Source organism: Cheilinus undulatus, linkage group 16, assembly GCF_018320785.1.
Source record: "Cheilinus undulatus linkage group 16, ASM1832078v1, whole genome shotgun sequence".
NCBI classification, from domain to species: Eukaryota; Metazoa; Chordata; class Actinopteri; order Labriformes; family Labridae; genus Cheilinus; species Cheilinus undulatus.
This window is the reverse complement of record NC_054880.1, coordinates 6,113,265-6,139,898: the sequence shown is the minus strand read 5'-3', so window position 1 is coordinate 6,139,898 and position 26,634 is coordinate 6,113,265. Positions and strand designations below refer to the sequence as shown.

The window sequence follows — 26,634 nt, the reverse complement described above, 5'->3', positions numbered from 1 at the left end:
TTCCTCTTTTTTGCCCATTTTTGCCACTACTTTTTGCCACTTTTATCCAGTTTTAGCTCTTTTTCACCACTTTTCACCCATTTCAGCTGCTTTTTGCCATTAAATGCCACTTGTTTCTTTTTTTCACCCATTTTTGCCACTCTTGAGTGCTTTTTACCGATTTAAGTCCTTTTCACTCATTTTTTTGCCTGTTTTTTGCCGCTTTTTTGACCATTTTTGCAACCTTTACTTATTTTTATTGCCACTTCAACCCGTTTTTGCCACTGTTCAACACTTAAATTGTGGCTCTTGCAAAGGCATTTTTCAAGAATTTGGCTCTTTCGTTGAGTAGGGTTGAGTAACGCTGATCTATATTTGCTTTGTAACTGGTATCGTATTTGTTTTAATAAATTCACGATTATTTATAAAACTAGAAAAGCACTCAGAGAGTGCAGACCTCTGCCATTAGCCCTATCTCCCAATAGTAAAGAATCCTTTAAAAAATTCCTGGATCCAGATGGTGATCCAGATCTCTCCCAAAATTTAATCAGTTCTTCCTTATGCCATCTGTGACATTTCCTGAAAATTTCATCAAAATCCGTCCATAACTTTTTGAGTTATGTTGCTAAAAACTAACAAACAAACCCTGCCGATCACATAACCTCCTTGGCGGAGGTAATAATCCATATTTATTTCTATACCCTGGTATCCCTCAACATGGTTTCACGGTCGGATGTCTCATGACATCTGAGTAAAATGCTGTTTAGGTTTAATTTGAGGGTTGGGGTTTTGTTTTGTTTAGGTTCTTTTTGCTTTTTGTTTCTCTTGATATTGTTTGGGTATCTGATGGTTTTATGTGTTTCCCTTACGAATAAAGTTATTGTTATAATAATTATAACTATTTCACAAATACCACCCCCTCATTGAACTAAAGGAAAGATCCTTTACGACATCATCAATCAGAAAGTGCCATTCATTTTATTTATTTATTTATTGTTATAAATAACTATTGAACAAATTCCAGTAGGAAATAAAACATTTGGCATATGGAAAAAAGTATGCATGAGATGTACATACTTCAGGTACAACATAAACCTAATAATAAATAAAGCATCAATCAGATCAATAATACGTAAATATTCAACACTCAAGGGTTGAGAACACAAGAAGGGTACACTATCAGCTGGAAATGTTTTATCAAACCATTAAAATTAAATTATTCAAATTTCTTAAACAGAGACATGGTTTCTTTTATACTATATAATTATATCATATCATATCGACCATGTTTGACATATTTCTTGGAAGATTATCCAGATAAATCGATATTTGATGTGGGATAAAAGGCTGAATTTTCAGCTATAATGTTTAACCTGTTGCAAGGATCCTGCCAAAAAAAAAAATAAAATTAATACCAATGTTGGGAACTGTGTATGACATTGGTATCAATTTTATTGTTGACACTTGTACCTGAGCCTAACTTGCCCATCCTTTTTTCATTAGTATGTCATTGCATCTATATTCCTGTGCAATTTGTACATCTTAATTTGTTTTGGTTTCTACTCGGTTGTCATGAACCGGTCATTATGTGCTTTCTTCAGGCATTTTGCCATCTTGCACTAAGGGGAATGTGTAATATATTTTCAAACTGTTTACCGCAGTGAAGTCAGTGCAATATTACAGGGCAGAAGCAATACAACATTCTACCTGTAACTCTCTCTTATTCTGGATCAATGTGGACCACTGTCTGTCTGTGTATTGCCTGTTTGTTTTTGTTTTTTCTTCATGATGAATGTATTGATTGTGAGCAGCACTGCACTTATGTCCATGAAAAATCTCCCCCTGGGGACAATAAAGTTTAACTTATCTTATCAAAACGGCAAAGAGACAAGTTACAACCATCTTATAAAGTTCTATTTTAAACATTTAAATCATGGTATTATACCCGCCAAGCTGAACAACTCAGCTCTATTACATTCAAAAGAAGACAGAAAATGCAATATGAAAATTAGATTTGTTATTTAAGATACATCTATGACTCATCATAGATGCAGAACCAAAAGCCAGGACCTTCAAGGTTAGCAAGGAGAAATTAGAGTTTTAGAGGATGTGAGGTTCAGTGTTTGGGCTTGTGGAAAACTAGCAAAGACTGAGAACTATTATCTGTTGAGGTTGCATGTGAGGGTTTTAAGGACAAAAAACGGAAATGATTACACCAATCACTGATTATTGTCTCTGCGGCAAATATAAGCAAAGTCGGCCAAAGTCGCACAAGAACGAGAAAAGAAAGAGATAGAAATATATGGTTACAGCAGTCCCACAGCTGAAAGGGGGTCAGGTGTCTCTTGCCTTCGGAGCCTAGGGACACAGGTATGCACCACCACGGCCTTAAGCTTCTTCACATGTAGACACCCATGTTTGAAAGACCCATGTAAGGGAATACATGGAAATCCCTGCACAGCAAATGTAGGTTGAACATTTCAGCTGGCGCTGCGGTGTCGACAACCTCTTCTCAAATACTTCAGCTCAACCTGAGGCAGTCAGTCCAAGTCCGTGCCTGGAGCATGTCTACTCTTGAGGACTCTCGTATACCTGAGTCAACTGGGAAGATACATGGAGAGATGGGGCATGGACCTGGTGCAAAGCTGGATGATGGCCATCAGGAAGCTGGAGGCCAAGGTTGATGTGGTAATGTGCCAAAACAGCATACGCTCTCATACCTGACCTGATGGAAATATAATACACCCTAGAGAGGCAGTACAGGAGGCAGCAGCTCTAAGACGCTCTGAGATTGTAAGCATTGTGCAGATAGCAGGAGAATCCTGGGGCAGACAAACCTGAGTGAAAAAAAGCATGTCTATAGAGGGAGGCTGGTTTGATGAGAGTCTTGTGTTTTGATTTCATTTTCGCTGCTCTCACTGACACACTTGTGTTTCCTAACATGTTGAAGTCGAGTGAATGTTCTATCACAAACACTGCAGCTAAACGGTTTCTTCCCCGTGTGGACAATGGAGTGTCTTGTCAGATTTACATGTCGAGTAAAACTTTTACCACAAACTAAACAACTGAATGGTTTCTCCCCTGTGTGGACAATAGAATGTGCACTCAGATATCTATGATGAGAAAAACTTTTACCACAAACTAAACAATTAAACGGTTTCTCCCCTGTGTGGATAACAGAATGTGCCCTCAGATGTTCATGTTGAGCGAAACTTTTACCACAAACTGAACAACTAAACAGTTTCTTTCCTGTGTGGACAACAGAGTGTCTTCTCATATTTCCATGATGAGAAAAACCTTTACCACACACTGAACAACTGAAAGGTTTCTCCCCTGTGTGGACAACTGCATGTGCCCTCAGATTTCCAAGTTCATAAAATTTTCTACCACAAATGGAACAGCTAAACGGTTTCTCCCCTGTGTGGATAATAGAATGACTCTTTAGGGCTCCATTTCGTTTGAATTGTTTACCACAAACTGAACAACTAAATTGTCTCTCATCTGTGTGGACTCTCATGTGCCTCACCATCTCTACTTTACCAATAAAACTTTTCTCACAAACTGAGCAGCTGAATTTTTTTTCTCCAGAGTGGCGTAACATGTGTTGATTCAAATTGTTCTTGCCCACATATCTTTTACCACAAACTGAGCAAATAAATGGTCTCTCGTCTTTTTGCTTCTTCTGTCGTTTCTTTTTTCTAAGGCTTGGAGCACATTCAGAGGAGCTAGAGGTGTTACACTTCGTGTTACTCACAGCTATGTCTTTGTTTTGCAGAAAATTTGAACCTTCATGAGGTTCATCACTTTCCTCCCAGTCACCACTGTCATCAGTTTCAGATCCAGAAAGGTCTGAAGTCTCATCAGGAGTAACTGGAGGGAAATGACAGTCTTGATCAAAGTCTCTGTCTGACTCTGATCTTCCACACTGTTCTCCATCAGCTTCTATTTTGAAATGCTCCTTGTCCCTGCTCTCTTCACTTTGGTCTTCATGAAGCTGTGAGGTCTGAGGTTCCTCTCCATTCTCTTCTTCAGTCTTCACAGAGCCAGGATTGAATGTGAACATAATGATATCCTCCTCTCCGTGAAGCTGCTCTCTTGCTTCACTGTACCAGAGTTCCTCCTGTTCCTCTTTTATGTGTGCTGGTTCTGGTGGCTCCTCCTGATTCAGGCTGGAGCTCCCCTCCCGCTGCTCAGGGAGAACCTCTTCATCTTTCCCAACCAGCTGCTGGATGTCTGTGGGGAAAAATCAAACACACAGTTAAAAAAATGTAATCTTCTGTTCACGGTAAATCACTCTTGGCCAAGCTTTATGCATTGGTGGGACATCTCGCAGATTTTGTAAATATGTTGATATTTGAAAGTCATTCATAGTATGGAATCAGACTGACCCATAAAGACATTTGATCCTCTCTGTAGACACCTATTTTTTAAAAAAAATATGTGTATTACAGACAAGGTCACTCATAAGTGTAAAAAATAGAGTTTTATGGGCTCTAACACATAGAGGGCCACAGAAGCCAGCTAAAACATAGTCTGTGCAAAGCAGTGTTAATTTTGTCGACTAAAACTATGATGAAAACTATTCATGACAGCCTTTTTTCCATGACAAAAACTAGAAATTCAAAATCTGTGACATTTCTCCACTGTGGGTAAATCTGTCCAAATACAATGCATCTGTATCTATTCTGTCTCTCAGCTGTAGGAAGCAGGGACCCCAGATTTGGCAGGGTGCAGAGAACACACTACCATGATTTGGTACCAGATTTAGGCAAGAAAATAAATGCTTGGACTAAAAGTAAAGACTAAAATATGAGGACTTTTATGGACTAAAACTAGACTAAAACGTTTTGAGTTTCTGTTGAGTAAAACTAGACTAAAACTAAAAAGGATAGAAATGACTAAAATGTGACTAAAACTAAAATGCATTTCATTTAAAGACTAAAAACAAGACTAAAATTAAAAATATCTGCCAAAATTAACAATGGTGCAAAGTTAAGTTGTAATAACCATATTTTATGTTTAACCTTTATAAAAACACGTTCATTTAAAAGAAGCAAAAGTGCACATTGAGTTTCAATCAAATGTAGCCTGTTTTGAAATGTAAACCCATTTTTCCAGCACACAAAGAGATTTTTTTGCAACATCATTTGGATAGTTATGTCAGATAGGGAGCACTGTAGTGGATTTTTACTGATATCCCATATTCCAATATTTCTGATCTGATTTTTGCTGATACCAATACCAATCATGTACACTCTCTCACTTTTATGTGAAATACACCACAGTCACCACTGGGGGTTTTTTGTTCTTTAATTGAAGGGTACCAATAATTTTGTCCACGTGTGTATTTGTGTCTTGGCTTGCTCTGTAGATCTACATATTGCTATGGCTCTGTGCAGTGTTAGGCCGTTTTCATGTTAGGTCCCTCCTTTAGATCAGGGGTTCTCAACCTTTCAGCCCACGACCCCCAAAACAAAGGTGTCAGAGACCGGGGATCCCCATTGTACCTGAAGGTGGCTGAACACAGCCATGCACATTCAAGAACAGTCACGTGCAAACAAGGCTGCCCATTAGGAGGGCAAAATGGGAGAGCTTTGTGGGGCCCAGCACAAACTGGGGGCCAGCAAAATCATGGTCCATTGTGAAGTTAAGCTGGGGTGTTTAATATTTAACCTGAATAACAAACATTCTTATCAAAGAAACACATTTTAATTCATTTGTGTTGTAAGCAGCCCTCTTAAAATGATCCTATTGTTAAAAACAGAATTAAAAAAACATTAAAAATAGCTAAAATTGGTTAATAATGGCAAAAAATGGTGGGAAAGGTGATGAAATTAGATTTTAAAAGTAGCAGAAATGGGGTAGAAAGGCCAAAAAGTGGCAAAAACAATAACCTAAACATGGCAAAAATGGCTTAAAGTGTCAAAAATGGGGATAAATGGTGGAAGGGGATTCAAAAGTGGCTGAAATTGAATTAATAGGTGGAAATGTGGCTTAAAAAGAGGTAAAAGGGGTTAATAGTGGCAATCATATGTCAACAGAGGCAACAATAGACAGAGTTGCAAGATTTGGTTTAAACGTGGCAGAAAAAAAGTGGTGGAAAGGGTTTAAAATGGACAAAATTGGGTTTCAGTTGCAAAAATGTGATTGGTAAAATTGGCAGGGAGAAGTGATAAAAATGGGTTACAATTGGGCAAAATTGATGTAAAGTGGCAAAAGTGTGATTCAAAAATGTTTAGATTTTTTTAAGGCAACTGGAGACCCCCTCTCAGTCTCTCGTGACCCCCAATGGGGTCCCGACCCCAACGTTGAGAACCCCTGCTTCAGATGAGGGCCAGCTCTGCTGAATGTACCTCTGATCATTTTCTCTTGTATCTCTGTCATCAGTCTGCCTACAGTCGTCCCTCCTGTCCTCTGGTCCTCACCTTTGCTCAGAGGGCTGCAGTATTCTCTAAAAGCCTCCAGAATATCCTCCATCGTTGCATTTTCACCTGCTGAGCTGACTGTCAGTGTGTTGAACACCTCTCGAGCATCCTCGCCTATGGAGTGAAGAAGAATGGCTTTTTTCACATCCTCCTCCTCTTCATTTGCTCCAGAGGACACTATATACAGCCCAAAACGCCGCTCCCATCTGCGCCAGTTTTCAGCCAGGTTACCGGTAAGTATCAGCGGTGACGGCGGGTTGAACTGCTCCATGTGTCCGCTGCTCGGTTACAGTCGGCCGTTAGCTTCCAGGTTAGCTTCGTTAGCACACTCTGCTCCTCTCTGTAACTCCGTTTTCTGACTCCATGCTGATGTTTGTTTTATTCTGAGACACTCTGACAGTGTTTCTAACTCTGAATGTAGCGACACTGTTTAAACAGCACTAATGACTGACAGTTAAAACCACGGAGACTAGACTGCTGCTAGAACTGGAGAGACTTAGGGGCGGAAGTTACAATTACAGACATGTGTAGTCAAACCCTGAGAATTAAATCATAACAGACCAAACAAGCAGAGCACCGAGTGCTCGATCAAACTCTATCCCATCCTGCTTCTGTGTACAGAATCCAGAGCCCCAGACATGACATGGTCAAAAAAACAAATAAATTAAATTAAATTCATGGCCACATTATACTTATTTTGTGGCCATGAATTAGTATTTTGTGCGCACATTATAGCCACAATTGGCCACAATTTTAATTTTTTTTTTGACCATGTCATGCCTGGGGCTCCGTACAGATATGAGGGGTAAAAGTAAGAAAAACCTAGTGATAAAATCTAAGGAAATAAAAATTTATGTAAATTGAAAATAAGGTGTAAAAACTGCATTAAAATGAAATAATGGAGTGTTTATTTATAAATTGGTTTGATTAATTTGAAGTTGATTTAGATAATTATATATCACTATGATCTCAAAGGGCCCATTTATCATTTAAGGAAAGGACCTCAAATGTGTAAACAACAACAACAAAAAAAAGTGATAAGAATTAAGTTATTACAAAAATTAGAATTTCTATTTTGTAAGCAGAAAAATGCATGTAAATTGAAATATTAAAGGGGACATATTTTACCCTTTTAAGATAAGTTTTTATTGTCCTGAGAGTTCCCTAAAACATGCCTGTGACGTTTGTTGCTGAAAAAATACCCCAGTTTTGGATTTTTGCATGTCTAAAACCCATCTGTTTCAGCCCTGCTCAGAATGAGCTGTTTCTGTGTCTTTGTTTTTAAATGTTAAAAAGCTGTCTGACTCCGCCCCTGACCACACCCCTCTCAGAAAATGGATGTGGCACTCCTGATGTTACAGACACTTTTATCGGTTTAGGGCCTGGCTGGGAAGGTAACCCACTGAGCTATCCAGCATTTCAGGTGGTAGCTAAGAGGAAGATCAGGAGAAGAGGGCAGAACTTTCATCCAAGTGGGGGAGGGCCAACCAAACCTGGGGGTGGGTGCTTACTCCCCATGTGAGGTCACTAGGATTAAAATCTGAGAACGGCCTGTTTCAGCACACATTTTCTGAAAGGTGGAGAAAAGAGGGGGAGAGGGAATGGATTTTTCTGGTACTTGAGGGGATTGTGGACAGGTCAGGGGTACATACATGTCCCCTTTAAGTACTTACATAGTCGTCATGAGCCAGTGATTGAATAATATGTTTAATCATTTACAACATGTAATTTGTTTGTGCTTTTTTCATTAGACTAACTGTGCATCATATAAAAGCAGCAGGGCAAAGCCCTTCGCATCCTCATCGCAGGATTAGGAGGATATCCCTAACCTTGCAAAGCAGATGGATCTGCTGGACTCCATCTCTGTCATCAGGCAAATTTCCCTCACTCTTCTGCTGAGTTACGGGGGGAAATGGTTAGTTGTACTAAAAAGATGTTTTTGCTTTCTCCTTGTCTGCCCAGCATGTGGTTGCAATCATTACAGGTGAGGCTTGTCTGTGTTTCCAGTGTCGCCACCGCTGTAGCAGTTAGTTTGGAGGTAGGCAATTTAATCAGAACTGGACCACATTTCTTTTTTAAAACAAGACCATAGAGCTACACCAAAAGCTTGTCTTGGCCCATCATAAATGTGACAGACAGAATGTTCCTCCAATCACCTTCTATTACTGTTTTGAAAAATTCTGCCCTTCCCAAATGCTTTCCATAGGAGCTTTTCTGGTTGAATGTGAAATATATTCATGAAACAGTCTATCTGTCCTGTCAGAGAGGGAAATCCCTGCACAGCAAACGTCAGTCAGGAAGGTTCAACAACCTGAGGCACCTTGAACGTGACCTTTCTTCAGGAGGACGAGCACTCGCTCAGCTTGGGATTGTCGTTGTTGTCTTGTCTGTGGTGAGGTGCCATGGCACTGGAGAGACTAGTGTGGGCAGATACATCTATTACTGGTCTGGCCACACCAATGGATGCCACACAGAGGGGATGGCATTGGTGTTTGCAAGCTGACCAGCCACCTTGATATAGGAGCTTGAGAATTGTTGGATCCTGGTGCCAGAGACACAGTTTGCAGCCTTGAACTTGGTTTTCCAATGACAGTGTCATGTAGAAGGAGATCAACCATACTTATGCCTGCTTAAAGGCAGCATCATCCTCTCTGTGTTGCTCCACAGTAAAGGTGGCTGATGGGTGCCACGTGTCATGGAGGGCTCAGCTGGGAGGATACCTAGAGAGATGGGAGAGGGGCCTAGTGCAGGCCTGCTTGATGGCAATCTAGAAGCAAGAGAAGTACAGGGTCAGGGCTGGCGTGGCAAAATGTCGTACCAGTATATGCTCCCATAGCTGACATGGCCTTGTTCAAGCATTTATTCTGTTTTTAACATCATGTAGGATTATAAATAACTTGAAAGATTAATTCACAGCAGATAGGAAGGATAGAGGATAGAAAGAGGTGTCTTGATCAATTGGAGGTTTATTGTCATACTAAAAATAACAATGGCATATTTGAGAATAATTACAGATTTTAAAAACTCTATATTTACAATCATGTCACATCTGACTGCTGTATGGAGATGGGAATTTAAAATTTTAACCAGACCTGTTGAACCATTTATAAACAAAATATTCAGCACACCAGAGATTGATTAAGCACTCAGAGAGCCCTTCAACTCTATAAATGTGTTCTCAGGAAAACATCAAGTCATTTGGTTTTGAAATCATATATTAATGCAGCAAATGTTAGACTTGTACCAGTACTTTTAAGTTCACATATGATGAGTATCCTCAGATTACATTTCATATCTGTTGCCCTTATGAACACACTGGAGATTTTTTACATATTGAAGTCAAATGAATGTCATATCACAAAAACTGCAACTACACAGTTTCTCCCTTTTGTGGACAGCTATGTCTTCTCAGATTTTTATGATGAGAATATTTTTTTCCACAAACTGAACAACAAAACGGTCTTTCCCCTGTGTGGACGACTGCATGAGCCCTCAAATGTTCACGTTGTGAAAAACTTTTACCACAAACAGAACAACTAAACGGTTTCTCCCCTGTGTGGATAAAAGAGTGTTTTCTCAGGCTTCCACGTTGAGAAAAACTCTTACCACAAACTGAACACAGAAATGGTTTCATTCCTGTGTGGACAACAGAGTGTATTCTCAGATTTCTCTTAGCAGAAAAAGTTTTACCACAAACTGAACAGCCAATTGGTTTCTCTCCAGTGTGGACAAGAGAATGTTTTCTCAGATTTCCATTAAGAGAAAAACCTTTACCACAGACTGAACAACTAAATGGTTTCTCCCCTGTGTGAACAGCACAGTGTTTCCTCAGCTTTTCATGGCAAAAAAAACTTAGATCACAGACTGAACAACTAAAAGGTTTCTTCACTGTGTGAACTCTCATGTGCCTCACAATCTCTTTTTTCCAGAAAAACCTCCTCTGACAAACTGAGCAGCTGAAAGGTTTTTCTCCCGAATGACGTAACATATGGTTCTTTAAATTTCTGTTTCCTGGGTATCTTTTACCACAAACTGAACAAATAAATGGTTTCTCCCCTGTGTGGACCCTCATGTGCCTCTCAATCTCGCTTTTCCGGATGAAACTCCTCTGACAAACTGAGCAGTTGAAAGGTTTTTCTTCTGAATGACGTAACATATGCTCCTTTAAATTTTTCTTACTTCGGTATCTTTTACCACAAACTGAGCAACAAAATGGTCTCTCCCCTGTGTGGACCCTCATGTGCATCTCAATCTCACTTTTCCTGAAGAAACTTCTCTGACAAACTGAGCAGTTGAAAGGTTTTTCTTCTGAATGACGCAACATATGATGCTTTACATTTTGATCACTCCTGTATCTTTTACTACAAACTGAACAACTGAATTCCTTCTCTCCTTTCTGATTCTTTTCTTGTTTCTTTTGTGCACAACTTGGATGACATTCAGAGGCCCTATGTGGTGTGTTTCCAGTGTTACATTTCATATCACTTACAGATCTGTCCTTATTTTTCTGATAGTTTAAACCTTCTTGATGTTCATCACTCTCCTCCCAATCAGCACTGTCATCAGTCTCAGATCCAGAAAGGTCTGAAGTCTCATCAGGAGTAACTGGAGGAAAATGACCATCTGCATTTAAGTCTCTGTCTCCTTCTGATCCTCCACAGTCCTCTCCATCAGCTTCTGTTTTAAAACACTCTGTGTCTCTGTTCTCTCCACTTTGGTTTTCATGAGGCTGTGAGTTCTGAGATTTTTCTTCATCCACTTCTTCGTTCTTCACAGTGACAAGAGTGAAAAGGTTATTAGCCCCCTCTGCTCCTTGAAGCTGCTCTCTCTCCTTATTGATCCACAGTTCCTCTTGTTCCTCTTTAATGTGTGCCGGTTCTGGTGGCTCATTCTGCTTCAGGCTGGAGCTCCTCTCCTGCTCCTCAAGGAGATCCTCTTCATCTTTCAACACCAACTGCTGGACTTCTGTGGAGAAAAATCAAACACACAAGTTTAAAAGGAAATCACTTTTAAAGTAAATCACTGATGACTACTGTTTGCATTGTGGGGATATTTTGCAAATCTTGTGTCATCATTTGGAGGTCAGACATATTCAGAAAAAAAAGAGTGAGACTATATAAACTTTACATTTCAGAATATTTAAGAGGGACTTGATTGTGTATTGAAATGTAACACATTTTGTAGACTTCTTGCAGACATTTTAATAATACCTTTGTGATGATGTAGCTCAGTTAAATTCATGACAAGTACTTTGTTGCACCTTCTTGGTGGTTTAAATGAATAAAACTAGATTTTGGCGCTTTATTGATTATTTTTGATCATATTATGTTGCACTGAAATAATTGATTTAGAGACAACCAGCTGCACACTTGCCAATAATCACACAATTTCCTTGGTCATGGCACAATAACGATTTAGAATCATTTACACTACAAGGGAACATTCAGTGCTTGCATAATGTGTAAAACATAACAGTGCTGCAAAAAAAATACAACTATGAAGCTAGTTTTTGGCACAAATTTCAGTTCAAAGAAATACTGAAACATCTGTTATTTGACAAATGCAGGATGAATTGCTATTCAATCTAAGTTTTGAATAATAGTCCAGCCTTAGTAGCTACTGAGGAGCTGTGCAGTGAAATATGAGCTTTTCTTATTGGTAATAACAACATGAGAATATAGATCTCCCCAGGATAAGTCACACCTTTATAATAAAGCAAAATAGAACAGTTTTATTTTTGTTTTACATTATACTCACTTTTCCTGGATACTTTCATCTTTTAGTATTTTAACTGCCTTCATGATCATCCGTGTACTTCCCATTCCTTCCAACTGTGCTATTTTTGTAGACTTTTGTGTTCAGTTATTTTTGATTTTCTGTCTGGATTATCAAGACTTTTTCTGTCTGGTTTATTGCTAATTTGTTTTTTGTTTGTTGTGAATCCTTGAGTTCTTGCTTTTGCCATGTCTGTTAAAGCACTTTGTAAACATCTGTTTTAAAGGTGCTATATAAATAAAGTTATTATTATTATAAACAATTGTTATGGGATGTGATGAGGAATTATTCTCTCAATATGTGCTACCGTGTAGTCAGCAAAAGTGGAAAAAGGGCAGGAGTACAGTACTCAGGTAAAAGTACAGTAACTCTTGTTAAAATGTAGTTGTGTAGAAGTAGAAGTACTGATTTCGAAATGTACTCAAAAAGTAAAAGTCTCTACAAAACTACTCAATTACAGCAATTTGAGTAACTTTCCAGGTCAGCAATCTATCGTTGATGGACCACAAAATGCACACCTGTGGTCAGGTGAGTTCTGTCAAATGCAGAGAATGAAACGTATAACCTCAGTGATAAACATGAGCTCATTTAAGGTTTTAAAGATGTTTCTTCAAAACAAGGAACATCTGCCAACACCTGAAAGGTTTTTTATTTCTTAAACTGAACTTTCTGTATACAGTCATGGACGAAAGTATTGGCACCCCTTGAGGTTTTCCAGAAAATACACAATTTCTCCCAGAAATTGTTGCAATTACAAATGTTTTGGTATACTAGTTTATTTCCTTTATGTGCATTGGAACAAGACAAAAAAAGAAGAAAAAAGCCAAAATTGACATAATTTTACACAAAACTCAGAAATGAGCTGGACAAAATGATTGGCACCCTTTTTAACTGTGGGTAAGTCATTTGTTACCAAAGCTAGTAAAAACTCCTGCAAGTCGTCCAAGGTCATTTTGGAGTTTTTTACACATTATGAAAGCGTAGATTCCAAGCTTTCTAATGGTCTATTATACACCTTAATCTGAGCATATTTTACAAAGATATGCTCATTTGAATGTTAACTTCTAGTTCCTGCTTCTTCTGAGAAAACCAGGCTCAAAGTTTCAGGACTTCTCCTACCTTCAGGCAGGCCGGGTTATGAGCATGAACAACAGGGCCACATTTACATAAAGTCCACTCAAACCAAGCTTCTGAATCGGACTGGTGACGCTCATCAAAATATTCCCATAGGAAATCCGCCTTCATCAAACTTTCACTGTCGAGTGATCTTGAAGTTGTCCGAAGTCTGTTGATAATTCTTGCTGCTTCCTCATCATCTCTTCTACTTTTCTTCGCTGCAGGGCGCATCTTCAGGCTTGTTGATAAAGATGATAACTAGAAACAGCTGTATACGTGCTGAGGGGGGTGGCGTTTGAGCCATGCGGTGTTTGTTATTGTCTATCTCAATGGGCGAAACTGGGAACAATGGCAGACTGAGTGGCCAATTATCACCCCACAGTTTCGCTTTCCCCTCCCCTCAATATCCTTGCAGCAACTGCGAGAATAGGGCATTTTAAAACACAAAATTAACGCTTTTAAATATCACATTTGTGTTACTTTTTCATCGAAAAAGTAGTTTAAATGTCGGACTTGCATAAAATGGGAAAAACGAAAAATGATAATTTTGAAGAAAACGACTTTGTATCAATTTTTCTCAACCACTGGAATGCCAACTTGCAGGAACTTTATCTGGCTTTGGTCACATTTTATTTCAAGCATGTGATGCTCATTTAAACTCACCTGTGGCAGTAACAGGTGCTGGCAATCTAGAAATCACACCTGAAGCCAGTTAGAATGTCTAAAGTTGACTCAACCTTTGTGTTGTGTGTCTGTGTGTGTCACACCAAGCATGGAGAAGAGAAAGAGGAGCCAAGAATTGTCTGAGGACTTAAAAAGCAAAACTGTGTAAAAATATGAACAATCTCAAGGTTATAAGACCATCTCCAAAGATCCTGAAATTCCTCTGTCCACTGTGTATAATATAATCAAGAAGTTTATAACCCATGGAGCTGTGGCTAATCTCCCTGGACGTGGACGGAAGAGAAAAATTGACAAAAGAATGCAACGCAGGATAGTTGGAATGGTGGATAAACATCCTCAGTCAACTTCCACACAAATTCAGGCTGTCCTGCAGACTCAGGGTGCAAAAGTGTCAGCTGGGACCATACGTGGTCATCTGAATGAGATGAAGCACTATGGCAGGAGACCGAGGAGAACCCCACTGCTGACAAAGAGACATAAAAAAGCCAGACTGGAGTTTGCAAAAATGTACCTGAGTAAGCCTCAATCCTTCTGGGAGAACATTTAGTGGACAGATGAGACTAAGGTACAGCTTTTTGGAAAAGCACGTCATTCTACTGTTTACAGAAAACAGAATGAGGCCTACAAAGAAAAGAACACAGTACCTACAGTCAAACATGGTGGACCTTCAAGGATTTTTTGGGGTTGTTTTGTTGCCTCTGGCACTGGGTGCCTTGACTGTGTGCAAGGAATCATGAAATCTGGAGACTATCAAAAGATTTTGGGCCGCAATGTAGGGCCTAGTGTCAGAAAGCTGGGTCTGGGTCAGAGGTCATGGGTGTTCCAGCAGGACAATGACCCCAAACATACCTCATAACGCACCAAGAAATGGTTGGAGACAAAGCGCTGGAGAGTTCTGAAGTGGCCAGCAATGAGTCCAGATCTAAATCCAATTGAACACCTATGGAGAGATCTCAAAACTGCTGTTGAAGAAGCACCCTTCAAATCTGAGAGACCTGGAGCAGTTTGCAAAAGAACAGTGGTCCAAAATTCCAGCTGAGAGGTGTAAGAAGCTTGTTGATGGTTATAGGAAGTGATTGGTTTCAGTTATTTATTTCAAAGGGTGTGAAACCAAATATTTATTTGGGTTTTAAGTTTTGTGTACAATTTTGTTAATTTTGGCTTTTTTCTTCTGCTTTTTTGTGTTGTTTCAATGCACATAAAGGAAATAAACACATGTATACCAAAACATTTGTAATTGATACAATTTCTGGGAGAAATGGTGTATTTTCTGTAAAGCTCCGATTTCATTAATCCTGTTTTTTCATGTTATATCTTTAGTGTATTTTGTAATATAGTTTATTGTTTAATGTCTTTCTATCCATTCTATATCTCCTGTTTGTTCTTTCTTTTATTATAAAGTGATGCAAGAGAGAACATGACAAGTGAAGGACAACACGCTTGCAATTCATACAGACAGACAAGACAGAGACAAGCAGGAACTCATAACATTTAGATATTTTAAGTTTGAAGGTGTTGGGAGGCGATGTCTTACATAGTAGGCTATAGTTACATAATATGTTAATATTTTCACTGTCTGCCCTGCTTATCTAGTCTTTAGCATTAACACACTCACAGGGTAACTCATGCAAACCAGACACATCTTACTTCGCAAAATGTTTCCTTCAAATTCAGCCAACACTGTCTCAGTGTCCACTTAACTCCCCTTTGGTTATTTTTATTCTTCTCATGCTTTTCTCTTTACCTTCACTGATGTCGTTCTTCACTTCCTCCATGCTAACTGCTGTTAGCTTCCAGGCTAGCTCTGTTAGCTCACTTCGTTGGAATCACCCTTTATCGGAACGTCTTGAGGGTTGTCATACTGACATACTCGTATAGTATTCTCTTTCTCTGAATGGAAAGAGTGTTAACTTTAGCACCAATAGCAAAAGGTTAATAAAACACGGAGATAAGAGTCCCTTCTTCCGTTTCACAGCGGTTGGCAAACAGCTTGTCCGTGCTCTACCGCCACCTTCTGGTCTGGATGATCTGCCTCAGTGTTCTGAAACTGAGACCTCAGGGTTTTCTCATCTGAGGATAGATCAACTCAGAGCCCCGGGTTAGACTCTGAGTTTGTTGAACTTGCTTTTTGAAATGTGCCCCTGCTCTTTTAAAGTCTGTTGAGACGATATTTGGTATGTATTAGTGCTAAACTCTACAAACAAAACTGCACTGATTAACTGACTGAACCAAAGACGGAAAAATCCTGATAAACATTTTCAACCCATTCTAGATGAATTTTTATGGGCTAATTTAAACTATTGTTTTAAAAGTCTTTTGGCCTTGTTCCTGCCCTTTTTTAAAACAAACCACCTTAACAACCACTCAAAGACACATTTCTATACTTTTATTTTCACTTAAAAGGGATGTACCGGCATCAAGATCTCACGGTACAGTGACACCTGTAATAAGCTGTGATAATCATATTTTATCCTTAACCTGAATAACAACCACTCTCATCAAAGCAACAAAAATCAACTTTATCTTTGATGTAGTACCCTAATTAAAATGTAAATGCATTTCTTAAAACAAAATTCTCTTTTCTGCTAATATTAACAATGTGCATGGGCAAATTGACTAAAATATTTGGAAAGTAAGCCTTCATAGCTAAGTCATGATGTGCACAAATTTCATGATACCAGAGAATAAAGTAGAGGAAACTGAATAAACTTTAAGGGGAAAATAATGAAAAATTCTTCTCCTCACATCTTTGTGAATCTTTGTGAGGTGATGATTTGCCAAATGTCTCCTCATGTTTCTTGTATTGTGTCACCACAGCCTGGCTGTGTCTGCGTACCGTCTTTCATTTGTCCATCACCTTTTCCCCTTTCTCATTTCTTGACACCAGGAAACCAAAATGCGTCCATCTCTAAAACTTTGTCACTTGGTTCTCCTTCTCCACTTGTAGTATCCAGCGTTTTCTTGAAGTTCGATCAGTGATACTCAGCGTGTGGCTCTTTTATGTCTTCATTTAAAACATTATTCCCATTGTTGCCACTTCTCTTTGACACTTTTATCCTGCTTTTTGCAATTTTCTGCCCCTTTTGTTGGCTTTTTTTTTTCACTTCTCGCCCATTTAATCTGCCTTTTTCAATTAAATGACACTGATTTCCCATTTCGCCACTCTTTGATACGTTTTGCTTATTTTCCCACCTTTTAGCAGATTTTTCCACATTTTGGTCCCTTTTCACTCATGTTTTGTCACGCTTTTGCCAATTTTGGACAATTTTTTCCACCTGTAACTCATTTTTTGCCACTTTTTCCCCAGTGCTTGCCCCTTTTTGCCACTTCTCGCCCATTTAAGATGCCTTTTTCAATTAGATGACACCTATTTCCCATTTTGCCACTCTTTGGTATGTATTGTCCATTTTCCCACCTTTGAGCAGGTTTTTGCCCATTTACGTCACTTTTCACTCATTTTTTGTCATGTTTTTGCCAATTTTGGACCATTTTTGCCACCTGTGACTTTCTTTGTTTTTTACCACATCTCACCCATTTTTGCCACTTTGTGCCCTTTTTGCCACTTTGTCACTTTTCAACCTATTTTCGACACTTTTATCCTGCTTTTTGCAAATTTTTTTGCCCCTTTTCACCACTCCTCACCTATTTAAGCTGCACTTTGCAGTTAAATTCCACTTAATTCCCTATTTACCACCTTTTTGAAGATTTTTGCCCATTTTAGTTGCTTTTCACTCATTTTTTGTCATGTTTTTGCCACCTGTAACTCATTCTTTTTTTTTTCTTTACCACATCTCACCCATTTTTGCCACATTGTGCCCTTTTGCCACTTCTTTTTGTCACTTTTCAACTTATTTTTGACACTTTTTTACTGCTTTTTTGCCCCTTTTTGCCACTTCTCACCAATTTAAGCTACCTTTTGCAATTAAATGCCACTTTTTGCCCATTTTACCACCTTTGTTGCTGTCTTTTTAACCATTTTTGCCACCTTTAACTCAATTTTGGTCAATTCCCACTCATTTTTGCCACATTCTGCCCTTTTTTGCCACTTTTCGACCACTTTTGCCACCTTTAACTCATTTTAACTGCCATTTTTCACCACTTAGATTGTGGCTCTTACAAATGTGTTTTCCAACAATTTGGCTCTTTGGTTGAGCAGGGTTGAGTAACACTGAGTTGGATCAAGCCAGCGAGTGGAGCACAAAAGGATGATGGGTGCCCAAAGGCTAACTGTAACTGTAGTTTTCACTCCCCTTCACTCTGCTCCACAAAAAAATCTATTCAAATCATCTACTAATATTTAACATCTTGCAGTTATATTTTAGTGTAGGAATAAGTACATTTAAAAGGGGGACAGAGAAAGAGAGAGAGTCATGTCTTAGTAATCAGTTTATTGTTTATTGTTAAACTAAAATTATCATCAGTGTGAAAATCAAGAATTACAGAAATCAACAACTCTATATTGACAGTCATATTACATTTAGGTAGTGTCAGAGGAAAGACTGGGTCAAATCTGAACCAATCCTGAAGTAACTTTGTTCCAAAGTTTCTAAATAAATATTTTACACCTACAAGTGACTGGTCAAACACCAGGAGAGCCCATCAACTTCATAAATACGGAGTCACTTAATATCTAAATCAAATTTGAAAACAGCAACTGCTAGACTTCAAAAATGTCCTCTGATACCATGGGACATTTTCATTTTCTTGCTTTAACTAACACACGTGTTTCTTGAAGTTGAGTGAATGTTCAATCACAAACACTTCAACTGAACCATAATTTTTCGTCGTCGTGGACCAAAGTGTGTTTTCTCAGACTTACATGATGAGAAAAACTTTCATCACAGACTCATTCAGTTAAGAATGATTGTTCCGCTATGTGGACACCAGAGTGTTTTTTCAGAAAACCAAGTCGAGAGAAAATTTTACCGCAAACTGGGCAACTAAACGATTGCACCCCTTTGTGGATATCAGTGTGTCTTTTCAGATTTCCCTGATGAGAAAAGCTTTTTCCACAGACTGAACAACTAAACGGCTTTTCCCCTGTGTGGTTTATCAGGTGTCTTCTCAGACTTCCATCTTGAGTGAAATTTTTACCACAAATTGAACAACTAAACAGTTTCTCTCCTGTGTGGATTATAAAGTGTCTTTTCAGACTTACACGATGAGAAAAGCTTTTGCCACAAACTGAACAGCCAAACATTTTTCCTTCTGTGTGGACGACTGAATGAATCTTCAGATGCTCACGTTTAGAAAAACTTTTGCCACAGACTGAACAACTAAATGGTTTCTCCCCTGTGTGAACCAAAGAGTGGTTTCTTAAAATTTCAGGTCGAGAGAAACTTTTATTACAAACTGAACAGCTGAATGGTTTCTCCCCTGTGTGGACGACAGTGTGTCTTCTCAGATTTTCTTGTCGAGAAAAACTTTTACCACAAACTGAACAACTAAATGGTTTTTCCCCTGTGTGGACAAGAGAGTGTCTTCTCAGATTTTCATGACAAGTAAAACTTTTACCACAAACTGAACAACTTAATGGGGCCCCTTTTGGCCTCCTCTGCCGTTTCTTTTTTCCAAAAGTCGGATCAGAGGGGTTTACTGGTGTGTTTCCAGTGTTAAAGTTCATATCACTTACAGCTATGTCCTTAGTTTGCAGATGGTTCAAACCGTCTTGAGGTTCATCACTCTCCTCCCAGTCAGCACTGTCATCAGTATCAGATCCAGAAAGGTCTGAAGTCTCTTCACTGTCTGGGTTAAAGTCTCTGTCTGCTTCTGATCCTCCACAGTCCTCTTCATCATCTTCTGTTTTCACATACTCTATGTATCTGTTCTCTTCACTTTGGCCTTCACGGAGCTGTGAGGTCTCAGGTTCCTCTTCATCCTCTTCCTCAGTCTTCACAGAGCTAGGATTGAATGTAAACGTAATTATATCATCTGCTCCTTGAAGCTGCTCTCTCTCCTGACTGATCCACAGATCTTCCTGTTCCTCTTTAATGTATAATGGTTCTGGTGGCTCCTGTTTCAGTCTGAAGCTCATCTCCTGCTGCTCAGGGTGAAACACTTCCTCTGTCACCACCACCTTCCGGATGTCTGTGTAAAAAAAGAAATTAAAAATGAAATTAAACATCACAGCTTCATGAAATATATATATTTTTGTTCAAAATAAATCATGGATTACTCTCTGCAATGTTGGAATGTTTTGCATATTTTGTAAAAGTACCCATGTTTGAAAGACAAACAGGTTAAATATGAAGTTAACCTGTGATAACCACATTTAATGTCCAACCTACAGCACAGTGCAGAAGTTTTAGGCATGTAGAGCGCTAACGGTTCTTCACAGGTCCTGATGTTCCACAACCCCGGCCTGAAGAGAGGAGGGAGGGCGGCCAGAGTCAGCGTCGACACATTTGACACGTACCTGTGTCACTCAGCAGCCAAGGTTGAGCTTAACAACATTTCTTTTGTCCGGACATTTGCACCCCTGGTAATACCCCCAGCAACCACCAACAGTTTTCAGGTGCTTAGAACATACACACAACAGCTAGGGGGTTGTGGCAACCCTCCTACCCACCCTAACAGTACCCTAGGCTATGTTTAAGCACTACATCTACCCATCACTCCGCCCTAAAGCTGTGGTTTTTGGTTTGTTTTCATCAGATTATTTACCCATGTCCTTGGTAATGTACAAAGACATCCAGAGCATGACCTGGGTTGTGTCAATCCTCCTTCCCACCCGATGGGGACCTCCCGTGAGGCGTACTCGCCTTACTTCAGCCTCAAATTTCAGCCCAAACATGCCTAAAACTTCTGCACAGTACTGTACATGTTAGCCATGCTTATCAAAGCAGCAAAATCTACATTTTATTTCAGTAAAGTGGGGCCCATTTCAAAATGTAGACACATTTTGGCTGTGTATGGTTCTTCTACATGCTACTGAGGCTCCCGTTTGTTAAATGAATAAAATTTTGAATTGTCAATATGTCTTGTTTCTTCAAACTTCAATCATCCAGTCCACCAAACACCAAACCAGAGTCAATGGCAGAATCCGCTGTTTGGCATTGGCAGAGAAGATTTTGCACATTTTTCATGGGCGCAACCCACATACTCAGCTCTGCTGCTCATCCCACAAATGCATGTTCCTTACAAATGTGGCATCATATAAAAGGGTAATAAACAGGCTTTCTAACGGTATAAGATTTATTACCAAGAAGCATTGTTACAACAAAGAATTAAAGTACCAAACACAAATTTCCTTACTTTTTGTTTTAAGTTTACTTACTGATTTAGCCCTGTATAAGTAAAACTGATATGACTTAAGGCAGCCTTACACCTGATGACTTTTCGTGGGATTTTAAATTCTCAGACAAAATTCCAAAGTTGGAGTAAAGTCATGGGAGATTTGCTCAAGCTGCATCTTGTTCTCGCTGTCTCAGTCGTTAGGTGTAAGGTGGTCATAAGACTCAGTTTTAGCCGTTTTAAGGCAGTCTTCCTTCAGTCTCAAGTCCGGTTGTATGCAAATTGTGTTTTTCAGTGATGCGACCGCCATCCACAACCAATGGGAGCTGATCTTGTGCGTAAGCACATTAAATCACTTCATTTTTCAAAATATGAACTCAAGAGACGAAAAAACTTCTCTGCTCAGAGCTGCAGTCAGATCTCTACACCTCTGTGTGTGTACCTTGTCTGTCAATTCATTCCAGGCTGACATGGCAGGTACGGTAAACCTCCATTGGGATTTTCAAAGTAAAAGCCCAATCAGTTTGCCTCAGTGCCTCAGAGACGCCTTAATTCTGAAGTGTTCCCAGGATAGTTCTTCAGTTTATGCAGTAACATGCAAAGTTGATTCTGTGTTCAACTTTTCTCTTGTTTCTACTTGATATAAATGATTTAAAAACATCGGATTATAAGGGATATTAACTTATATTTGATCTCTCCTTCATCATCTTGTTCTGTCCAAAAATTCTTGTTGTGAATTTCCACCAGATGCATGATGGGAAATGATCTCAAAAGGAATACGCTATTTTTCAAAGCCTCAAATGGTCATTTTTGAAGGAAACAACGTCGACTGCCATTGGAGGACTTCTCAAATCTCGAGGATCCAAGGACTGAGTCCTTCAAACAGAGAATTTGCAAGGATGCACATGTGTATCCTCCGCTCGCAGGAATTACCCACAATCCAATGTGCATTGTTTTCCTTATCTTAAAAATAGCTTAATATCAGGAGGAACCCAGGTCCTAGAGCGTTCATTACACTTTTAAATGTCTTGTTTCCACCGTAAATATGTTATCATCATTATTTCACATCAACACAGTAAAGCTGGACGGGTAAAAGCAGCGCCATATAATATGATTATATTATATAATAATATCAAATAATCAATATGATTATATGATCATATTATCATATATATTATGATTATATGGTGCTGTGATAGCTTATTAGACAGCGCTGGGTAAAACTTGTGAAAGTCGCTGTTAGGACCGCTCCCATTTTGATTTCTGCCACCGCCCTGTTTATGGGCGTGACCCTTCCTGTGATGCACACTCGCTAGCTTGCTCCAAATATGTGTTCAAGAATTGCCAGGGAGGACTCTGGCCTCGCCTCCAAGGGTCCTGACTCGGGAGGATCCTTGCCATGGAGAAAGGATCTTGGACTTTGAGAAACAGCTGTATTCTAGTCTTGTAGTTACTGACCCACAATCTCAGAGACTAAAAACTCAGAGACTTGCTGACAGATTGTCTTTAGATGTGAGAGGGTCTCAGATATCAGCCTTTTAAGAGTTTTTTAAAAGTTTTAGTAAAGTCCTCTGGTGTAAGGCTGGCCTTAAAGATGACTGGGACTTATAAAACAGCAAAACACATGTAAACCTATTAGACTTGACCTTTTCAGAAAAAAACATAATAATCCCATGGTAAGACACGATGATGAGATAGTAATAAATATGAGACCCCTGTTAAACTTGATTTATGTGTCAGTAGCAGCACCAGGGCCCAGTAGTGAGCCCAGGACAACAGTTACAGTCAACAAGGCACCAATAAGCTGTTTTCCCAGTGTGTGAACGACTGCACATTAAATCGTTTCAAATATTAGGAGTGTTTATACCCAAAATGCTTAAGTGGCTTTTGTATTTTAAAACCTAAACTGTAGAGTAGAAAAGTGTTATTATAAATATACACAAATCAACAATTAAATAATTGCAGTAAAATATTATGAACTAAAGTGGGCTGGTCTGAGCCATGAAACTCCAGGGCTGAAGATGAGTCCCACTCCGACCCTGTCCCACTAAATCTGAAGACCGAAGCTAAACCTCATTCGGTGTGACTCAAACATATTAGTTAGAAAAAGTGTGGCAATGAGGATATGAAAGGAGAATTACAGTGATAAGAGAATCTGACTGCTCTTAAGCCAAGAGGATGTTAAGGATGTGATGTGGGTTTACTAGATAACCAGAATAAGTAAAAACCTAGTATCTGGCTGACTGCATCTATCTGGGATGCCTGTAGAAACGCCTGACTGAATTGTGAGTGGCTTTATGCTGGGATGAGTAATTGTACTGTCCCTAATGTCTGTAGATTTGGGAATGGAAGGATCCTAATTCCTGCTTGGTTAAGAGAACATGATCATATGGTTCAGTTCAGCAAGAAGAGGCGGCTCTTTCAGCTCCCAAATGGCTCTCTGTTTGGTTTGGCTTTGGCTTTGAAATTAGAAAAATTAAGCATTTTTGTGACACATGACTGATTTAAATGTATTTTTTAACCAAAAAACTGTTGGACTAAATTCTTTGATTCTCACAATAGCAAAGAAATTGTACATAATGGTTGATATAAGACAATTTTTTACACAATCAAGCACCAGTTCTATGACTACAGTCAAAATCATCAGCTAAGTCAGAAATGTGTGGTGCAAAATTGAAAATATGAAATGACAATATTAATTTCTTTCCCACCTTCCTAAGTTTTAATTAAACTTGTTTTACTCTTTACTTTTCCAGATTTTTATAATTTAACAAAGATATTTTAGATTACCAAGGTTAAGTTTACATGCTTACTGGAGGAAATCTGCAGACCTCATACTGATGGGCCAGTTATAATAGAAAGATTGTATGATCTCGCAGGCCAGATACAACTTTACCACAGGCCGGATTTGGCCCCCGAGCCTTGAGTTTGACACCTGTGACTTAAAGTGTAATATGGTTTTCTCTGGACATTCAGAATCCATGATATTTCTCCAGTGTGGGTAAATTTGTCAAAATACAATGAATCTGTATCTCCTCTGCCTCTCATCAGAAGAAAACAGGGACCCAGGTTTACATAGGTAGAGAGAACAGAGCACCATGACTTAGTACAGGAATACATGCTTTCTTTCTTTCTTTGTCCAAGTGGTTTTCATTTTGGATGTGGCTTAGAGATTATAAAACTTTTCATTAAATCAATTTGATGTGTTCTTCTGTGCTTTTTATTCCACTCTAGTATTGCTTTACCTAGTGGACCAGCCTCTGCTGATACGTTAACGTACAGCCAGCCCGTTCATGAGGCATCTGCGGCCATTTCATGGAGCAGAAAGCTTCTTCAAGTCCTCAGAGACCGGCCTAAACCACGTCCTCGTTGCTCCCTATTTCTTAATGCAGCTGTAAACGGTTTCTTCTTTTCCGAGGTCATCCGTTTTTAACCTTTAACTGTGCGTACAACGAAGAAACCCATCCAAACCGAAGCCTATCTCAGCGGGATGTGTGGGCTTTAATGCTGCAGGCATCGCTGGTTTGCTGGAGACGGCTGTGACTGGTTGATAGATATCACATGACTAACGTGATTAGTGCATGATGGGTCACTCACTGTGTCATATGATCTAATCCAGGATTAGTTAAGTGTTTTTGTTCTACTGATTACAGAGGATTGACGTAAATATACGAGACAATGGGCACCCCGCTCGAGAAAAACACATTTAGTTAAAAACACAGGATATCCCACTAAAACAGGACAGTTGGTACCTCAGTGGTTCTGTAGTCTTCAACACTCTCACAGGGTTACTGAAGAAACCAAAGCACACATTATTATTCCCAGTATTTCCGTCAAATCCAACCAACACCGTCTCACTGCCCCCTTCTTCAGCTGTTTTCATTCTCAGAACTATTTTCCCATTACCTCCGTTCATGCTCTTGAATTCCTCCATGCTAATTGCCGTTAGCTTCCAGGCTAGCTTCGTTAGCACTGCTCTCTCCGTCCGTATCGCTCCGTTTCTCCGTTTTCTGACACAATCCTGAGGTTTGTTTTCTACTGAGACGCTCTTCAAGGTTTCTCTAACTCCAAACGTAAAGTCTTGAGTCCAGCTAGAACCGTAAACGGTTAAATAGACACGGAGACAATACTGCTGGTAGAACTAAAGGGCTTAACTGAGAACAAATGCATTCTACTTCCGGTGTAGCGGTAAACAACCTGTAGCTGCTCTACCGCCCCCTTCTGGTCAGGAGTGTCAGGGAGACATTATTGCCTTTTTACAGATGCATCTAAAAAAATTAGAGGATCATGAAAAGTTAAATATTTTTGTTGTCACTCATTTGAGAAAGGTAAACCCTTATATAACAGATTCATTACACATGGAGTGAAATCTTTCAAGATTTTATTTCTTGGATTGTTGATGAATATGGCTTACAGAAATGAAAACCCAAAATTCAGTGTCACAGAAAAATAGAATATTGTGAAAAAGTTCAATATTGGAAATTCATGGTGTCACAGCCTGATCAGCTAATTAACTCCAAACACCTACAAAGGTTTCCTGAGCCTTTAAATCAGTGATACTCAACATGTGGCTCTTTAATGTCTTAATTTTAAATCTCATTCCCCCAGAAAACCTCAAAAGGAAACTTTTGTTTTGCTCTTTTTCACATTTTTTGCCACCTTTTGCCCATTAGAGCTACCTTTTACCAGCATATACTACTTTTTTTCCTATTTTTTGCCCATTATTGCCACTTCTTTTTGCAACTTTTTCTTCCAATTGTTGCCACTTTTATCCAGTTATTTCCATTTTTTGCCACTTTTTGCCCATTTAAGCTAAATTTTGCCATTAAATAGCACGTTTCCTATTTTTTTGCCCATTTTTGCCACTTCTTTTTGCCATTTTTGCTCGTTTCAACACTTTTCATCCATTTTTTTGCCATTAGAATACCACTTGTTTCCTATTTTTTCCCATTATTGCCACGTTTTTTCCCAATTTTTGCAACTTTAATCAAATTGTTTCCACCTATATCCAATTTTTCCCCGTTGTTGCCACTTTTTCACCCATCTAAGCCACAATTTGCTGTCTAATACCGTGTTTCCTGTTTTTGCCCATTTTGCCATTTGTTGTTGTCATTTTCTTCCTTTTTCCCCTTCTTTTTCACTACTTTGCACCCATTTTTTTGCCATTTAAAACCAATTGTTTCCTATTTTTTACCCATTTTTGCCCTTTTTCACCACTTTTCACCTGTTTAAACTACATTTTGCCATTAAATAGCACTTGTTTCCTCTTTTTTGTTCATTTTTAAAACTTCTTTTCTCCACCTTTATCTCATTTTTGCCCTCTTTCACATTTTTTGCCCATTTAAGGTACCTTTGCCACAAGATACCACTTGTTTCCAATTTTTGCCCATTACTGCCACATTTTTTCCCAATTTTTGCCACT

The 26,634-nt window shown here is 39.0% G+C and overlaps 3 protein-coding genes across 5 annotated transcripts; all 3 read right to left on the bottom strand.

The window, feature by feature from the left end:
* Positions 1-1,949: 1,949 nt before the first annotated feature.
* Positions 1,950-6,878, bottom strand: LOC121523784 (gastrula zinc finger protein XlCGF57.1-like). Its single transcript, XM_041808821.1, has 2 exons — positions 6,405-6,878; positions 1,950-4,212 (listed from the first exon to the last, which is right to left on the bottom strand). The coding sequence occupies exons 1-2, from the start codon at positions 6,673-6,675 to the stop codon at positions 2,837-2,839; spliced, it is 1,647 nt and encodes a 548-aa protein (XP_041664755.1). The 5' UTR covers positions 6,676-6,878; the 3' UTR covers positions 1,950-2,836.
* Positions 6,879-9,094: 2,216 nt separating this feature from the next.
* Positions 9,095-15,939, bottom strand: LOC121523786 (gastrula zinc finger protein XlCGF26.1-like). Of its 2 annotated transcripts, XM_041808824.1 has the most exons (3): positions 15,724-15,939; positions 10,894-11,369; positions 9,095-9,171 (listed from the first exon to the last, which is right to left on the bottom strand). In XM_041808824.1, the coding sequence occupies exons 1-3, from the start codon at positions 15,752-15,754 to the stop codon at positions 9,109-9,111; spliced, it is 570 nt and encodes a 189-aa protein (XP_041664758.1). In that variant the 5' UTR covers positions 15,755-15,939; the 3' UTR covers positions 9,095-9,108. The 2 variants fall into 2 exon arrangements, with proteins under 2 accessions (XP_041664758.1, XP_041664757.1); XM_041808823.1 differs by lacking the exon at positions 9,095-9,171 and having other exon boundaries at positions 9,382-11,369.
* Positions 15,940-18,407: 2,468 nt separating this feature from the next.
* On the bottom strand, positions 18,408-25,365 carry LOC121523845 (oocyte zinc finger protein XlCOF6.1-like). Of its 2 annotated transcripts, XM_041808901.1 has the most exons (3): positions 25,119-25,365; positions 24,965-25,003; positions 18,408-20,066 (listed from the first exon to the last, which is right to left on the bottom strand). In XM_041808901.1, the coding sequence occupies exon 3, from the start codon at positions 20,011-20,013 to the stop codon at positions 18,826-18,828; it is 1,188 nt and encodes a 395-aa protein (XP_041664835.1). In that variant the 5' UTR covers positions 20,014-20,066; positions 24,965-25,003; positions 25,119-25,365; the 3' UTR covers positions 18,408-18,825. The 2 variants fall into 2 exon arrangements, with proteins under 2 accessions (XP_041664835.1, XP_041664834.1); XM_041808900.1 differs by lacking the exon at positions 24,965-25,003.
* Between the last annotated feature and the right edge of the window lie 1,269 nt (positions 25,366-26,634).